The sequence below is a fragment of the Xenopus laevis genome, chromosome 7L (assembly GCF_017654675.1).
Source record: "Xenopus laevis strain J_2021 chromosome 7L, Xenopus_laevis_v10.1, whole genome shotgun sequence".
NCBI classification, from domain to species: Eukaryota; Metazoa; Chordata; class Amphibia; order Anura; family Pipidae; genus Xenopus; species Xenopus laevis.
In genome coordinates this window covers 94,085,555-94,103,136 of record NC_054383.1, presented here as the reverse complement: position 1 = coordinate 94,103,136, position 17,582 = coordinate 94,085,555, and the positions used below count along the sequence as shown (strand labels likewise).

The window sequence follows — 17,582 nt, the reverse complement described above, 5'->3', positions numbered from 1 at the left end:
ATGCCTGTATTTGGACAATGACCTCATCTACACCTATAAAAGAAAACAATATTGTTTGGGTTTGTTTTCCCATAATTTAAGTACATTACATCACACTGACACTTTTGTTCCTTTTGAGGCAATTAACACATCATTTTTCAGTTCTACATTAGCATTTAATTAAGTCAGATGCTGAAAGATTCATGTATTTGTAATAAAGACTTAGTTAAAATGTGTGTAAAAAATAGTATGAAATCTAAAACACCAATCAACGGTGTGCCTGATCATTTTATTTCAGATGGAGAAATAAAGTATACGGTATTTCTATTGGAAAACGCAAAGAATATCTACAAAAACCCAGCAAATAACCAAAGTAACATGAGAGCTCAAGAGATGTAAGCATTGTTTAGTAACTAAAGAATTATACAGGGAAGTAATAATAGCTTTCTTTCATTTGCTTATGATTTAAGAAGGCTTTAACCCACACACTCACAATTTTCCTTTCAGCCGCAGCTAGAATAAAAGCTTTAGTTCCACACATAACGGTATCATTAAAAAGTGGATTCCCCAACAGTGCACATTTCATGGGATTCTCATAGGAGCTGAGATAAATCGATGTGAATGAATCATCCTTGCAGGTCACCTGTGCTGCTGACTGGTTCACCTGGGCAACTGGCTGGATTTCCTGACTTGATTGTGTAGAGGAACTGCACTGGTTTGTAGACAAATGTCTCACAAATGGGATTCTATATCTAACATTTCATATTTAAGAACATTGTTAAGCATGTTAAATACACAAAGCAGGGACATTCTACTCCATGGCAAATAATCTTTGTTACTGTGTATAGTTTTATATTTATTGTATTGTTTGTTCCTGCTGTATTATAAAAATTTACGATGCTGTGTACAGTATTAGTAGTAATACCTAAAATTTATACATACAGGTATGAGACCTGTTATCCAGAATGCTCAGGACCCAGGGATTTCTGGGTAATGGATCTTTCCATAATTTGGATCTTCATACCTAAAGTCTACTAGAAAATCCTGTAAAAATTAAATAAAACCAATAGGATAATTTTGCTTCCAATAAGGATTAATTATATCTTAGTTTGGATCAAGTACAAGGTACGGGCATGGGATCCATTATCTGGAAACCCATTATCCAGAAAGCTTGAAATTACAAAAAGGCCATCTCCCATAGACTCCATTTTATCCATATAATACAATTTTTTTTTAAATGATTTCCTTTCTCTCTGTAATAATAAAACAGAACCTTGTACTTGATCCCAACTAAGATATAATTAATCCTTATTGGAAGCAAAACCAGCCTATTGGGTTTATGTAAACTTAACATGATTTAAGGTATGAAGATTCACATTACTGAAAGATCCATTATCTGGAAACCCCCAGGTCCCAAGAATTCGACATAACAGGTCCCATACCTGTAACGTTCTATTATTATAGAGAAAAAGGAAATCATTTGAAAATGTTTGAAAACCATATATACTCGAGTATAAGCCGAGTTTTTCAGCACCCAAAATATGCTGAAAAAATGTACCTCAGCTTATACTCGAGTCACACAACACAAACAGGCCCAAAGTGTGGTCCTCGGGCCAATTGCGGCCCGCAGTATCTCTAAGAAAATTACCATAACAATAATAGTAGGGTACAGGCTTTATATTCCCCCGCGGTGCTGAATATGCAGTACGGTAGATAGACTGTGCTACTGGCTGACAGTGATGCGCCACTCTCGCGTCTGAAGCTGAATAGACTGACGTGCCAGTAGTACATACATGCATTAAGAAAGTACAGTATGCCAGAGAGTGGCACGTCACGTGCCATTAGTACAGTCTTGCCTTGACAAAGCTCTATATTGGGAAGCGCGTCGACGTCACGCTTTATTTGAAATCCTTTTAATGGTAATTTATTACGTAACTTTATCACAATCCGATACTTTGAAAACTAGTGGGGTGGTGAAATGCTTTAGCCTGCTGCTCAGATTACCTTCCTTTTGTACTTCTTCCCTTACTACTCTCTCAAGAGGCCATGGTTTTGTAGACTCCACCATCTGCAATTTTCTTATTCCTCCTATTCTCATTAATCAAGCAGTTGGGTGTGTTTATCCTTTTCAATTGATGGTCACTATTAAATATTTTTAGTCTATTATTAACTTATATTTATTAGCACTGCACTTTATATTACCAGTATATTATCACTCAATTTACTAAATTGTTTAAATTGTCCTCAGTCATAATCTAATTATTAATAATCAATTTATTAAACCAATGAATTATATCTCACCAAAGGAGAGTACTATTTATCTAGGTGTTTTTACATTTTAAATTGGTGGGATTTTCTAATTAATTGTCCTAATCAATTTATGGGGATTGATTAATTAATTCATTTGCACTGCACTTTATAATTAATATTATTTATTAATCAAGTGATTTAACCCACTCATGTCTCAATTTTTTGAACTTACCAGTAGCTGCTGCATTTCTTACCCTAGGCTTATACTCAAGTCAATAAGTTTTCCCAGTTTTCGTAGGTAAAATTAGGTACCTCCGCTTATATTCGGGTCGGCTTATACTCGAGTATATACGGTATATTTGGATAAAATTGAGTTTATCGGAGATGACCTATCTGTAATCCGGAGCTTTCTGGATAACGTATCCTAAACCTATATATACACAAGCAACAATTTGTCCTAAACAAATCTGAAACATCAGCAGACAAAGAATGCTACCTGGATGAATATGTATGAAGAAAATATTATTCCTATGTGTTGTTAAATCATCAATCATCACATACCTACAGTACTTAAAGTAAAAATACTGCATAATCGTGTAAGGGCCCGAAGGCTCCGTAAGGACTTGCAGACCACGGATGAAACACCAGTCCAACACAGTTCAAGGTATCCGATAAGGGTGAAGAAGCAGAGTAGTCAAGTCCAGGCTAATGGATCAATGCAGGCAGAAAGGTTAAAAGTCAAATTAACAAGCGGAGGTCAAACACAGGAATCAGTATTACCAAGGAGTAAGACACACGCAGGAACACACCAAGTAGAACCTATTATTGGGCAAAGTCTGCACTGTTCTGGCGTCTTATATAGGCCTTTTTGGCGCCAGACGGGCGTGATGAAGTCATGACACTGGCGTCACAACGCTTTTTTCGTTCTGAACGTGCCACATGGGAGCCCTGGGCGCCGCCATCTTGGAGAAGAGGAGTGGAGCAGCGGTAAGTATTCCTTACAAATCAACATACTAATTCGTTTATTTCCAAAGTTTGCCTCTGTCATTGCCAATATTCTTAATGTCCGTTTAAGAGCAATACATGAAAGTTAAAGCCTTCTTAAAGCCTTACACTAGGGAAAGAAACATGGACTCCAGCCTTTCTATAGAGTATCAGTAACCCAAAACTACTCAACTAAGCAAGCTGAGTCTTATTTCCTGACTCCCCTTATCCCATTGTAACACACAGCCTGTACAGCAGTTATCCCCAACCAGTGGCTCGTGGTCAAAATGTTGCTCATTGCTCCCAGTGGCCTCAAAGCAGGTGCTTATTTTTGAATTCCAGACTTGGAGGCAAGTTTTGGTTGCATAAAAACTAGTTTTACTGTCAGGTAGAGCCTCTTGTAGGCTGTCAGTCCACACAGGGGCTACCAAATAGCTAATCAAAGCCCTTATTTGGAACCCCAGAAACTTTCATGCTTGCGTTGTTCCCCAACTCTTTTTACAGTTCATTGTGGCTCCCTTGTAAAAAAAGATTGGGGACCCCTGCTATACAGGAATGTGTGAGAATAAGATCCTGAGGAAAAAAGAAAAAACTGAAAAATAAGAGAGGAAGGAAATGGGATTGAGCAAAAAGGGGGTAAAGCAAAAGACTGGAATGGGTGCAAGAAAAAATAATAATGCCAATGTTCCATGAAGAAATTAGGAATAGAAAGAAAACAGAAGAATGGTAAAATATTAGATAAAAGGAATGAGAAGAAAGTTGAATGGATAGTGAAGGATTTTGGGCCCTTTGATAAACATTCTCTAATACCACTCAGGCCAGACTTTAAGTAAAGAGCTCCTTGCACCTTTGATTGCAATGTGTGCAAGCAAAAGATGGAGAGTGCAGCTTGGATCTCCATATGAGTAACATTAGTAAAAAAGTACTTCAACTGTTCTTCATTTATCAGCTTGTACAATATGACTGTGGTGGATAAAAACTGTCCTTACACATTGTATAAACGTGGTCAAACTGTGAATATATTTATGAAACAAATAACATGATTCCCTAAATTGGTAAGTTGTGCATTATGGGAGCATGAGCTAAAAGAAAAGGAAGATGGACAAGTAGAAAAGGTCTGGAATGTATGGCCCGCTCTCACACCCTGGCCTTCTATAGATATTGCCCGGTGCATGGTGATGGAGGCATTGGCACCCTCCAAGACAGTGAATTCCAAAAATTCACTGGCACTCACGGCTGATTCAAGCAGGGAAAATCCCTTGCGTATTTATTTGAGTTGTGCAACGTTTCGGGGTGGTACCCCTTTGTCAAGCAAATCCCTTGCATGTTTATTTTCTTGCTTGACGAAGGGGTACAACCGCGAAACATTGCACAACTGCAAATAAACACGCAAGGGATTTTCCCTGCTTGAATCAGCCGTGAGTGCCAGTGAATTTTTGCAAGTAGAAAAGGTCAGCAGACTTGTCTGTGAGCATGTGTGAAAATTCAGCCCTGTTACAAAAAAGTAATGGCCCCCAAGAATGCTCCCTATACCACATATGCATGTGTTTGGTATTCCCTCTCTTGGCACCAGCGGTACAAAGCATGTTCAGAACATGGTGGATTTTTGCAGTTAACTGGATGTCAGAGTGGGATATCCAGAGGGACAGATTTATCAAAATGTGAGTTTAGAGATTGATAAATAAAACTCACCCACGATCTATAAATTCCTAAGGGATTTTTAGAATTGTATTTATCAATGGGTGAAAGTTAGAACTCACTATTTGATGTTAAGAAAATGGTTCATTAGTTGGTCAAATTTCTTCTGGTGAATTGGCATCCGGCTGAATCAACAATGAGTAAATTTAGTGCTATTTAAAAAGGGACATTCCAGCATTAGCAGAACTTCTAGCTAGTTAGGTTTGTAAGCTAACACTGTTCCCTAGAGGGCAATTTTCTCACAACCACTTTAGGTTTTAAAGTTCTGTGTCAAAGGCATCACAGTAGAGACAAAGCAAGTTTACAAATTTCAAGGGAAAAGAATAATGATTAAATGACGAACAAAACATTCTGATTTCCAGAGGTTTTGCAGAATATTTTTCTTTAATAGTTTGTAATTTGATAATAGTGAAATTTGAGATTTGTTTAAAAAAAACAAAAACGTCATTAAACACTATTGCGTGTACTACAAAGGAACTGTCGAGTAATCTCAGCTATTGTTTATTGAAATAAAGCAGTTTTGTTCGTAAAAGTACATAAAGGCCCCACCAAATGCATGTATAAAACCTTTGAGATTGTTATACATAGGACATTTCCACACAAAAGTATAACATTTGATTTTAATTTTTAATAAAAGCAACCAGTTTGCTTACATTAGTGTTAATTTACAGCGTGGAAGGCACTTTGCACCATGCCTACCATGCTAAATGAATTGTGCTCTGTTTCGGAGCACAGAAACCTGCAACCGTCCATGTGAATAAAGAACTGCCTGTGTTTGGTAGTACTGCTTTCATGAGGGACGGGTCGGGGAGTTGGCAAATTGGCCTGCACCCTCCCTTGGTGTGGGGTGCAGAGCACACAGTCAAACCCTGGACAGAAGTGCTTTCTGCATGAGCACTAAGGGTTGCATTCTTGAGCACCTTACTGCTCTTTCACTTTTGTCTGAGGTGGTCACAAATCCCCTAATGTGTATCTTGAGTATACTGAAGGCAACAACATGGACAAATTTAATATTTTAAACCAGTGAAATGCAATGATGTGTAAAAAAAAACACTGGATCAAAAAAAAAAAAAAAAACACTTTTTTTCCTTTGTTGGGGTTTACAAAACAAGCAGGGCCTTTAGCATGCAACAGAAGAAACCAAGTCCAAATTGAAAGTGAAAATGAGTGACACCAGTAAAATTCATGTCACTTAGGTGAATGTGGAGATAATGCGAAACAAAATTCTAATCACAAAATTTGCACTGTTTCCTTGACTGCAGCTATTTCAGTGAAAAAAAGTTTTCATACAGAGATTTTAAAGGCATTTGTACATGCTCTACCTTTATAAATATCTGCTTGAGCACTTAGAATTGTTGGTTGGCAGAGTTGTTGGATTTTGTTCCCAGCAAGAAATTGTTCCACCTTTAAGCACATTTCTATTGAAAATGTAACTGTAGTGGTAAACATTTACAGCCCAGCGGGAGACTCAACTAGCATCTAACCGATTGTATTTTCTTAAGGAACCAATACAAAGATCATAGACAGCCACCTAGTGGTTTACTATGCAAATAGGCTTAACTGAGAGTATTAAAAAACACTCCAAAACTCGACAAGCCACTAAAAAAAAAGATAGAAAAAACATATGTGGAATAATACACTACAAGGTGATCGGTGTGACTAGAACTTATGTTTGTGATGCTGACATTACATGATTTCCTTTTGGATTACAAATAATCGCACAGAAAAAATAATTCATCCAATGCAGGAAGCAATATCATGGTGTAATCCAGCATTTTGGAGCAGTTTTAGCTATAAAGGTGCTGGGTTAAGTAATCTTTTTAATTAGAGGAAATCTTGGCATTTTACTCAGTTAAAAACGTCATTATAAATAAAAAATAAGTGTGGAACAAACATGTAAAAGGCAATGCTGAGCTGGAGAAGCTCACTTCTTCTGTACAAAGTCAGGAAAGGAAAGTATTTTTCATAATTGCGGTTGAGATTATGAATTTTTCATTGCTTTCCAGGATGCCTCTAGCTTGTTTCTTCATGTATATTTTACCACTGCTATTGTGTGCATTATGTCCCTTTTCACTTCCACCAAAGCGATTTCCCAGCAGGTTTTTTTTCTGGTTTTCATTCAGGAATATGTTTTTATCTATTCTGCTCTTATCTTGCTGTCAGCCATCATTCACAAGACTCGCTGACATTAGGTGTGCAGATAGTGTCTGTTTGGCACTTTTCTGATTTACTGAGTACTGATCTTATTTTCACATCTACACTGATAACATATATAAAGCGTTGCAGATGTGAGTTTGTGTTTTGGAATCAAATGGTTTTTTTGTTGATAATAAAAGTGTGAAGAGTTGGGGGATAGTAGTATTTCCTTATCTGGAGGGACTGGGTGGGTTATATTTTGAAACATATCTACTCTCCTGTACCGCATGTTATCTGTGCTGCCCTGAACACCCAAATATAAAGGGGAACATTTATGACCAGTTACGGTTGCGCAAATCTCCCTATAGTTGTTTGCACAAAAATGTAATTCGTTAACGGTACTTGCGTCAAAAGGTGCACCTAATGAAAGTGAACCGTGGAGCTACCACCACCTCTGAACAAGGCAGAAGCTCCAGCGTTCAATTGCTGCAGAGCAGTTGCAAATATGGAAAATAAGGCACACACATCACTCACATGCCAAATGGTGGAAATGAAGCCAAACAGACTTGTATGAGGTGCATCACTCCCTGGTAAACACAACAGTACTGGAATTCTTTAGGGAAATGCTGTATTGTGGGAAAAACTGTGATTATGCTTCATATTGCTCTGTGCTCACTGCACATGAGTTAAATAACCCTTGAAATTTTGGATATTAAAGACAAATTGAATTCTAAGCAACTTTTTAGTACATATGAATTAAAAATTCAAAAAGCTGCCTGGCCCATATATTTTGTCCAAAAAGTACCTTGCCTCTGGTCTTTTGAGCACAACGTTGTCTTTGGCCTTCAGTATGGGGCACATAAAATTGCACCTGAATTGGGTGCTGGCCAGTGCAACTATAACCGGTACACTACTTTTCATGTGCAGTGTGCTTTGAGAACTCTGCATTTAATGTCTACTCAGGGTTCCATTGCATTTGAAAGCATGGCACTCAACATAGCTGCAACTAGAGCAATGGGGAAAAGTGGACTTTCCCTGCACAATGGGTAGATGGGGTTTGATCAAAGAATGTTGTGCCCCACTGTCCATTAAAGGAATTCTGCAGTAAAAACTGCCTGTCGCTTTTCTTCCTATTTACCTGTTTATATTGGCTTCCACTATACAGGTATGGGACCTGTTATCCAAAATGCTCAGGACCTGCTGTTTTCCAAATAAGGTGTCTTTCTATCATTTTGATCTATACTTCAAGTCTACTAAAAGATCATGTAAACAATATATAAACCAAATAGGATTGTTTAGCCTCATACAAATTCATTATATCTTAGTTGGGATCAAGTACAAGGTACTATTTGATTACTACAGAGAAAAAGGATTTTTTTTAAAAAAGTTTGAATTATTTGTTTAAAATAGAGTGTATGGGAGGTGGTTGTCCCATTATTCTGGATAACAGGTTTCCAGATAATAGATCCCATACTTGTACTAGCAATTTTCTTACTCTCTACACCTTACACCTACCTACACTTTACTGATCAGAACCTCTTAACAAATAAGCATATCCTATCACTTGCCTGGAGATTGGACAATTCTAGTGGTATAGCTCCCCAGTTCCCATTTCTATAACAATTAAAACTAAATTAGCATGCCTCATCTGTAAACTGTGAAATTGTCCTTCTCTTTTGTAAGTGTTATATACAGGTATGGGACCGGTAATCCATAATGCTCAGGACCTGGGATTTTCCAGATAACTTTCTGTAATTTGGATCTTCATACCTAAAGTCTACTAGAAAATCATTTAAACATTAAATAAACCCAATAGGCTGGTTTTGCTTCCAATAAGGGTTAAAGTTATCTTAGTTGGGATTACGTATAAGGCACTGTTTTATTATTACAGAGAAAAGGGAAATCATTTTTAAAAATTTCGATTATTTGGATAAAATGGGAGTCTATGGGAGACAGGCTTTCCGAAATTCAGAGCTTTCTGGATAACGGGTTTCCAGATAACGGATCCCATACCTGTGCTATTTATAAATACATACAGTGGTGTGAAAAACTATTTGCCCCCTTCCTGATTTCTTATTCTTTTGCATGTTTGTCACACTTAAATGTTTCTGCTCATCAAAAACCGTTAACTATTAGTCAAAGATAACATAATTGAACACAAAATGCAGTTTTTAAATAAAGGTTTACGTTATTAAGGGAGAAAAAAAAACTCCAAATCTACATGGGCCTGTGTGAAAAAGAGATTGCCCCCCTTGTTAAAAAATAACTTAACTGTGGTTTATCACACCTGAGTTCAATTTCAAAGGTTATAAAGCCATTTCTAAAGCTTTGGGACTCCAGCGAACCACAGTGAGAGCCATTATCCACAAATGGCAAAAACATGGAACAGTGGTGAACCTTCCCAGGAGTGGCCGGCCGACCAAAATTACCCCGAGAGCGCAGAGACAACTCATCCGAGAGGCCACAAAAGACCCCAGGACAACATCTAAAGAACTGCAGGCCTCACTTGCCTCAATTAAGGTCAGTGTTCACGACTCCACCATAAGAAAGAGACTGGGCAAAAACGGCCTGCGTGGCAGATTTCCAAGGCGCAAACCACTTTTAAGCAAAAAGAACATTAAGGCTCGTCTCAATTTTGCAAAAAAACATCTCAATGATTGCCAAGACTTTTGGGAAAATACCTTGTGGACCGACGAGACAAAAGTCGAACTTTTTGGAAGGTGCGCGTCCCGTTACATCTGGCGTAAAAGTAACCCAGCATTTAAGAAAAAGAACATCATACCAACAGTAAAATATGGTGGTGGTAGTGTGATGGTCTGGGGTTGTTTTGCTGCTTCAGGACCTGGAAGACTTGCTGTGATAGATGGAACCATGAATTCTACTGTCTACCAAAAAATCCTGAAGGAGAATGTCCGGCCACCTGTTCGTCAACTCAAGCTGAAGCGATCTTGGGTGCTGCAGCAGGACAATGACCCAAAACACACCAGCAAATCCACCTCTGAATGGCTGAAGAAAAACAAAATGAAGACTTTGGAGTGGCCTAGTCAAAGTCCTGACCTGAATCCTATTGAGATGTTGTGGCATGACCTTAAAAAGGCGGTTCATGCTAGAAAACCCTCAAATAAAGCTGGATTACAACAATTCTGCAAAGATGAGTGGGCCAAAATTCCTCCAGAGCGCTGTAAAAGACTCGTTGCAAGTTATCGCATACGATTGATTGCAGTTATTGCTGCTAAGGGTGGCCCAACCAGTTATTAGGTTCAGGGGGCAATTACTTTTTCACACAGGTTTGGATTTCTTTTCTCCCTAAATAATAAAAACCCTCATTTAAAAACTGCATTTTGTGTTTACTTTGTGTTTGTTTTGTGTTATCTTTGACTAATAGTTAAATGTGTTTGATGATCAGAAACATTTTGTGTGACAAACATGCAAAAGAATAAGAAATCAGGAAGGGGGCAAATAGTTTTTCACACCACTGTATACCTTCTATGGGTTTTCTCTTAATAATTCATGGGAATTAGTATCATAGGAAGGATAGGGGAAAAAAAGAAGGACCTGCAGATCATCAGCCCATTGTGGCAGGGAATACATCACATTCAGTTTATAAAGATTATGCATGCATTCTTTATTTACTCCACCAACACTGCAAGCTAAATAATTAAATGATTTTTTTCTGACAATACAGCAGTCTGATTGAGTGAAATAATCTACTGCAGCCATTTGAGGAATCACAGATTCACACTTGATTCACAGTGCTGAGCCTAGGTGCAGTAGAAGAGCTTGCTAATTGAGATATAATGGAAGATAATTGCAATCAATATTAATACACTGCACATTAACATAGCAGTGTGATAGATTCCTAGCTTCAAAAAAATGAATATATTATTCATGAAATCTAGGATTCAATTAGCATAAAGCTGGGAGAGGAAACTTCTTTAAAATAAAAGGAAACCATTATTTCCCTAGCTTACAGAAATCCCAGAAGGGCTTAATGCGTAATATCATTATGCACCGTGACCTTAAATTTTCTATGTATGAATGAAAATGAACCGATTAATTAAACCCAATTTATGGAAACTTCATTTTTTGTGGGATGATGTCATGTTCCAAACATACTAAAGTCAATAATAAAAATAAGAAGAAACACTTCAAAAAAGGGAGCAGGGTATAATTTCAGCAGAGGTCAAGACAATATCCTTAACCTTTAGGAAAGGCCCTCTAATCTCAGTTGTAAAGAAGTAGTACTTAAAAGACAGTCTGCTATGCCAATTGATTTTACATGGCAGAAGTCAACTGCCATTTGATTTTTTTTAAAAGGTCTTAAGAGAGAGGGGACTTTTACCATTTCTTATCTTTAATTGCAAAGCCGTAAACACCGTGCAAGTGTATGGCAATATTACAATAAGAAAGCCACCCCTCCTCCATCATATAATATAATAATAATAGTAATGCAACATATATTCCATGCACACAGTATTGGAGACTGGTAGACAGTTATAAGAAACACCTACCTGAAGCTGTTTCTGCATGGCAGGTTTTAGAGCCAAGAGTGTACTTACATTTTCCACAGAAGGAAATGGCATAATGGTTCATCAGTTAATGTCTCCTTGTGTTTTTGTTTAATTGCATCACCTTTCTTTTAATATACTGTAATAATACTGAATTACAGAAAGGCCATCTCTCTTAGGGGCAAATTCCCTAACCGGCAAAAATTCGGCAGTGACGGCTTCACAGTCATCGCAACACTTTATGCCAGGCGTAAATTCGCCAGGACAATGATAATTCACTAAAGTGTGAAGTTGCATCCAGGGCGCTGAACGCTGGTGAATTTTCGCTATCGTTACTTCGGCAGTCAAAGCGAAGATGTGCTAGCGTTGTCTAATTTGCATACGGCGGGAAATGATAAAGTTACATGGACGTAAATGTTGCAGCAAGTACATTACATTACACAAGACTAGGGAACCTTAATAAATAAAATAGAGTTGTTATAATACCCTACATATGAGCCCAGTGTATAGTTTATGTTCCATATGTTAGAAAATGGAGGGGGGAACCCAGTTACCCAAAAAAAATATTTTGGACCTTTGAAAACATTTTTCACTAAAGTCCTTTAAATTCCATTGCACTTCGCCTGCTCTGAGCTGGTGCATCTGTTTGGAAATGTGTGCCTCAATTCTGTGCAGCAGAACAGCCATTTGTGGCCTCAGTGAATCAGTTCTGTGTAAAGTATTCAGGATTTGTCAGAATCCCAAAAAGTAGGGTATGTGCATCCCTAATATCAATTACATTAGTCTCAAAATTCAATAATGATAATTCACTTTGCAGCCTAAAACAGTTCTTTGTTTTACTGCTATTGGATGTCCTGTTGACATAGGGTTTGTGAGATGTACAGCTTGGGTTAGGGCCTGGCACAGAACAATGGTGAGCAATGCACTGTAAGATTGTAAGAATAACGAATTGCCCAAGCACATGACTCCTTCAACAATCATCTGAATACAATAACCTGTTTAACACAGTACTTAATATTATAGGCCTCATTTGCCTCAAGCAGAATCAAGCCCCTTAAAACCCATGTACAGAGGACCTGCAGCTGGAGAAACGGTCTGCCCCTTGTGCTGAAATCCTAGAGTTTTTTCTTCTTATTATTGGGCCTTACTTACCAAAATGTGGGTGTCATGGTCATAACCCAGGAATAATGTAGTAATATAGCAAGGAGCAAGCAGTAACATAAAACTAGTATTGTCCATTCTAGTATCCTTATAATTGATTGCACCTTCAAAAAAGGCCATCCATAGAGTCTACACTTCCAGGTTCAACTTTAATTAATGCCAAACTGTGTATTTACTGCCAACACATGGTAAAATTGAAGGATTAAAAGATTAATGGGGGAATGTAATATCAGTCGCTAACGCAAAAAAACTCTCAATACGTTCGAAATGTGAATAATTGTTCGAACACTTTGGCCCTTATGTGATAGCAGTATATCGATTGCGAATTTTATAGTTCCTGGGTGCGCTTCTTGTCTGATTACTGTTCCTTGACCCTTGTCTGTCCTTCACCACTGCTGTATCGCTGCCTGAACCAACCTCTGTCCGTTTTCTGAACACGCTTTTTCCTGACTATGTACAACACTGACTGATTGGTTTGACCCAAAGTGAAAGGCGGCTGTTTTATGCAGAAGCGTGAGCTGTGTCCGAAACCTCAGTGTTTGTTCTTGATTTGGGATACCAAATGTGACAAATAGTTTATATTCTCTGTATTTGCTAAAAAATCCGAATACGTATACCCACAATTTACATTGAATTTTGGCAGTATATAGATAATCCCTTAACTGTTCCTTTAACAGCTGTAGACCTGCAAGATTTGTTTAATTTTCCTACCTTCTCTAAGGGGTATGCCTATCTATTATCTAACTACTTAAAAGTGTACACCTCTCAAATTAAAGACGCAGTTAAAAGCTTCTTGTAAAAGCAAAGAAAGTTTGTGATGTTGTAGGAATCCAATGCCAAATCTTCCATGGAACATGTATATTTTAATTTCCTAACCCATAATTAATAATGTGTGTTACCTCATAAATAGATCCATCAGCGCAATGAAGAACTCCATGTCCTTGTCTCTGATCCAAAATCCAATCTCCCTCATAATTATCACCATTCCTGTAATGATAAACGTGACAACTTTATAAATGGGCCAATGCAAACCTCAAGATGAATGACAATAAAAGGTGAAATCAGGCTTTCACATTTAATTTGTGACGATATTACAATAAAAAATGTTGCTTATTAACCATCTGAGGGCATAAGCAGATAAAATTGGCCACTGTAGCCTGCTCAAGGGAGTGGAGTCTTTCAAGACAATTTAATTGTCCCACTCTACCAATGATTCTATTATAATTATTATTTCTATAGCTCCATCCATTCCCACTCCCATCATTGCTGGAAAAGATGGCACTGAATAAAACAATGGCATTACTGCTGTTGGGTCTGGACCTCGGTGAGAGACCTTTCCAATGATAAGGCCAACGCCCTTGTCAATGTTGCAATCAGAGAAGGAAGTTTATTGAGATACAGAATACAAGCATTCAGTAGCTCGAGTGAGAACTTTCTGCCCATCCCGACCCTTACACACATATTTATTAGGTTTCATATCATACCGAAGCATTGTGTTATACATGATTGGTTAAAATACCACTGCAAAATCTACGTAATAAGGCTAAGCAAAAATATTCTTATATGGGCATAAACTTTATACTTGGTACAGTTGTTTATTTACCTGACCACAAGCAATTTCATAATAACCGGCTAGCTAGGCGTTGGTCATTAGGTTCCGCTTTTATAACTGTTACATTGCATAGCTGCATCTTATAAATTGTTTACTGATATACAGAAATATATTGCTATATGAAATATATATGGCTATAAGAAGTAGAAAGTTGCATAGGACAGAACCAGAGTTCAAAAGTTATATAGGCCTCACAAGTAGGAGTGGCCATAAGGTGATCAAGATCCAACACTGCTAATTCCTTGCTTCCTACTTTGTCGCAGATGTTTAGGAAAGCCCTTTCCTTTTCTCAGCAGGATAAAAGCAACATGCTTAGTAGGGGCCACAAACAACTGGTTTATTAAATGAGAGTGGTAGAACCAGACTGGCCTGCACAATGATGCCAGCCTGATCCAAAAGGATCCAGGTACGTATTGATCACACCTGTCCTGCCTTTGTGCCCCACCCCCTGCTGTGTTTTCTACTTCACTGCTTTGGGTGAATATTGTAGGACTTTGGTTGACGATTCTATGCATTTCAATGGAGTGGATAAATTAGATTTCAAATGCAGATGGACCTTTTACTGTGGTAACGTGACATGTCTGCTTGCATAAAGCCCTGACCTCAACTGAAAACATGTGGATGAAATGGAACACTGATGCAAGCAGGCCTAATTGCCCAATATCAGTGCTCAACCTCTTATGCATGAATGGAAGCAAATCCTAACAGATCTATTGTAAAAGATCCCCAGAACACCAGAGGGTATATCTCGTTTTAGTAGCAGAATGAGTATCAACTTCATATTAACAGCCTTGGTTTTAGAAGGAGGTGCTGGGCAGGCACATCTCTGCATGCCATATAGTGTATGTGTAAAAAAAATTGAAAATGTATTATATCATTGATCACATTTTAATAGATCTGGCCAATAGAAGTGAACAATCCAGGGTGTGGCGCTATTTAATCAAATGAGATTAACAGTAAAACAAATTACATTGTTGAATTAATCTTGGTGAACACTTAAGCACAGTTTGTTGTAGCCAAATCCATCTGGTGCTTATTTCGTATTGCGTAAATGTATTATCATCTTTATGCTGATATTAAGCTCATGAACATATACTGAGCATATATTTAGTTACTAAATGTACAATACATCCACATATATTGTAATCGTGAATATGAACCTAGAAGGGTGGTTCACCTTTAAGGTAACTTTTAGCATGTTATAGAATAGCCAATTCTAAGCAACTTCTAAATTAATTTTCATTATTTATTTTGTATAGTTTTATAGTGATTTGCCTTTTTCTTCTGACTCTTTGCAGCGTTCAAATGGGTGTCGCTGACCCCTTCTAAAAAGCAAATGCTCTGTAAGGCTACAAATGTATTGTTATCGCTACTTTTTGTTACTCATCATCATTCAGCTCCTCTCCTATTAATATTCCAGTCTCTTATTTAAATCAGTGCATGGTTGCTAGGGGAATTTGCAACCTATCAACCAGAAATAACTAAAAAACCGTAAATAATAAAAAATTAAAACCAATTGCAAATTGTCTCAGAATATCACTGTCTACATCATACTAAAAGTTATCTCAAAGGTGAACAACCCCTTAAAAGAAGAACACATATATATTTAAAGATACATAATTCTAGCTTACCAGTTTTTTGTGTCAGCCATAGTGCTTTAGTGCCTTCTTTATTTCATGTATTTTCATCTTATCTAGTGTTATATATTTTCATGGTTTATTTAAGTCTTCTGTATTGGACAACAATGGTGCATGAAGTCTTTTAACATTAAACCACCGAAAACAGAAGAGGAACTGGATATAGGATATAGATTTTTGTTGATCACTCACCACATAAAACAGGTGGTCCAGGTGCACCAGACCCTCAGTTTAGGATAAACCAGCGGATAAACCAACATATGAGAAAAAGGGGTGTCAGGCGCTCAGAGACATTCCACAAGGGCTGACCAAAAATGAAGTTAAAAATATAATGTTTATTGTAGATTCATTAAAAAAGGAACAATATCTCCACTGGTCCTACGCATTTCATGCCCCCCAGGATGAAACGTGCAGGGCCCAGTGGAGATACTGTTCCTTTTTTAATGAATCTACCATTAACATTATATTTTTAACTTCATTTTTGGCAGCCCTTGTGGAATTTCTCGGAGCGCCCGACACACCCATATGTTGCATGAAGTCTTGTGACAGTTCTCTACTAACATAAGCAAAATCTGCCCCAGTTTAGCTAGCCAAAGCAGCTTTTAACTGTACAAGACCGGTATAAATATGTATATGGTATTTTCATATTATATACAAAATATAAAAGTGAAAAATGAAGTTAAAATAAATATTAATTGAATACCAATGTGAAAACCCTCAAATGTCCTTTCTGTGGGATATCCCTTTTCTCAGATGGCCCTGTCACATTGGTGCCACTTGTCTGTAATAAAATGTGACACACCTGCTGTTCTTATCTGTGCCAGCCTCAACAGTTGAAGTGCCAAGGAAAGAACCCACATGACATGTGGCCAGTTGTGGCTGCCAGAGAGCCAGCTTGCATTACAGTGTAAGCTTTAGAAACCCATTTGGAATGCATGACGTCAAAACACATTTCATTGGACTGCAAGCAGTGCGCACTCAGTGTGATGCTATCCTGCTGGCAGACACATTTAGCATTAAATGACCTAAAGCACAAGCCAAGTGTTTACAGATAAACATTAAACTTGATTGACACAGGTGCAGTGTCCACTGTGTAGTTTGGAACCCATCATGTGTTTTCATTCGTTAATACTGACCTTAGCTGCCTTGCCAGAATATATTGATTTAGAAAATAGGCTGCTGATTTCTTTTTTCCACAGTAGCGAGTATAATAATCATCCAACATGAAAAATGTTATCTTTTTTTTTTTAAAAAATAAGTTTTATATATATTTTGTTTTTATAAAATCAAGAAAAGGGGATAAGCACAGAGGGGTGGAAGGTAGAAATGGTAATACAGTATGTGTAAGAGCTATATTTAAAGGGGAACTATCACAAAAATCTAAATAATATGACATTATGAAATATATTTCAGTGGAAATGCTTAGTTTACTCAGGTGCAAATCGGGACCCCTAATCCTATTATTTTATTTTGTAACCTTTGTTTGTTAATTTGTTGTAAATTAAATAAATTATTTTTATAAAATATTATTGTTGTAAAATCTCTATTTGTTATAAAATCATTGCAAAGTGCTACATAACGTGCTTATATTGTATAAAAAACTGATAAAATAACTCC

The 17,582-nt window shown here is 37.4% G+C and overlaps 1 protein-coding gene across 2 annotated transcripts in view; it reads right to left on the bottom strand.

Annotated features, from left to right (window-relative positions):
- Positions 1-17,582, bottom strand: part of morn1.L (MORN repeat containing 1 L homeolog) — a 192,628-nt gene that overhangs the window by 151,240 nt on the left and 23,806 nt on the right. For both annotated transcript variants that reach the window (XM_018226002.2, XM_041569349.1), the window contains exon 6: positions 13,616-13,703. In XM_018226002.2, coding sequence (XP_018081491.1) covers positions 13,616-13,703 — 88 coding nt within the window. The remainder of the gene's footprint in view (positions 1-13,615; positions 13,704-17,582) is intronic.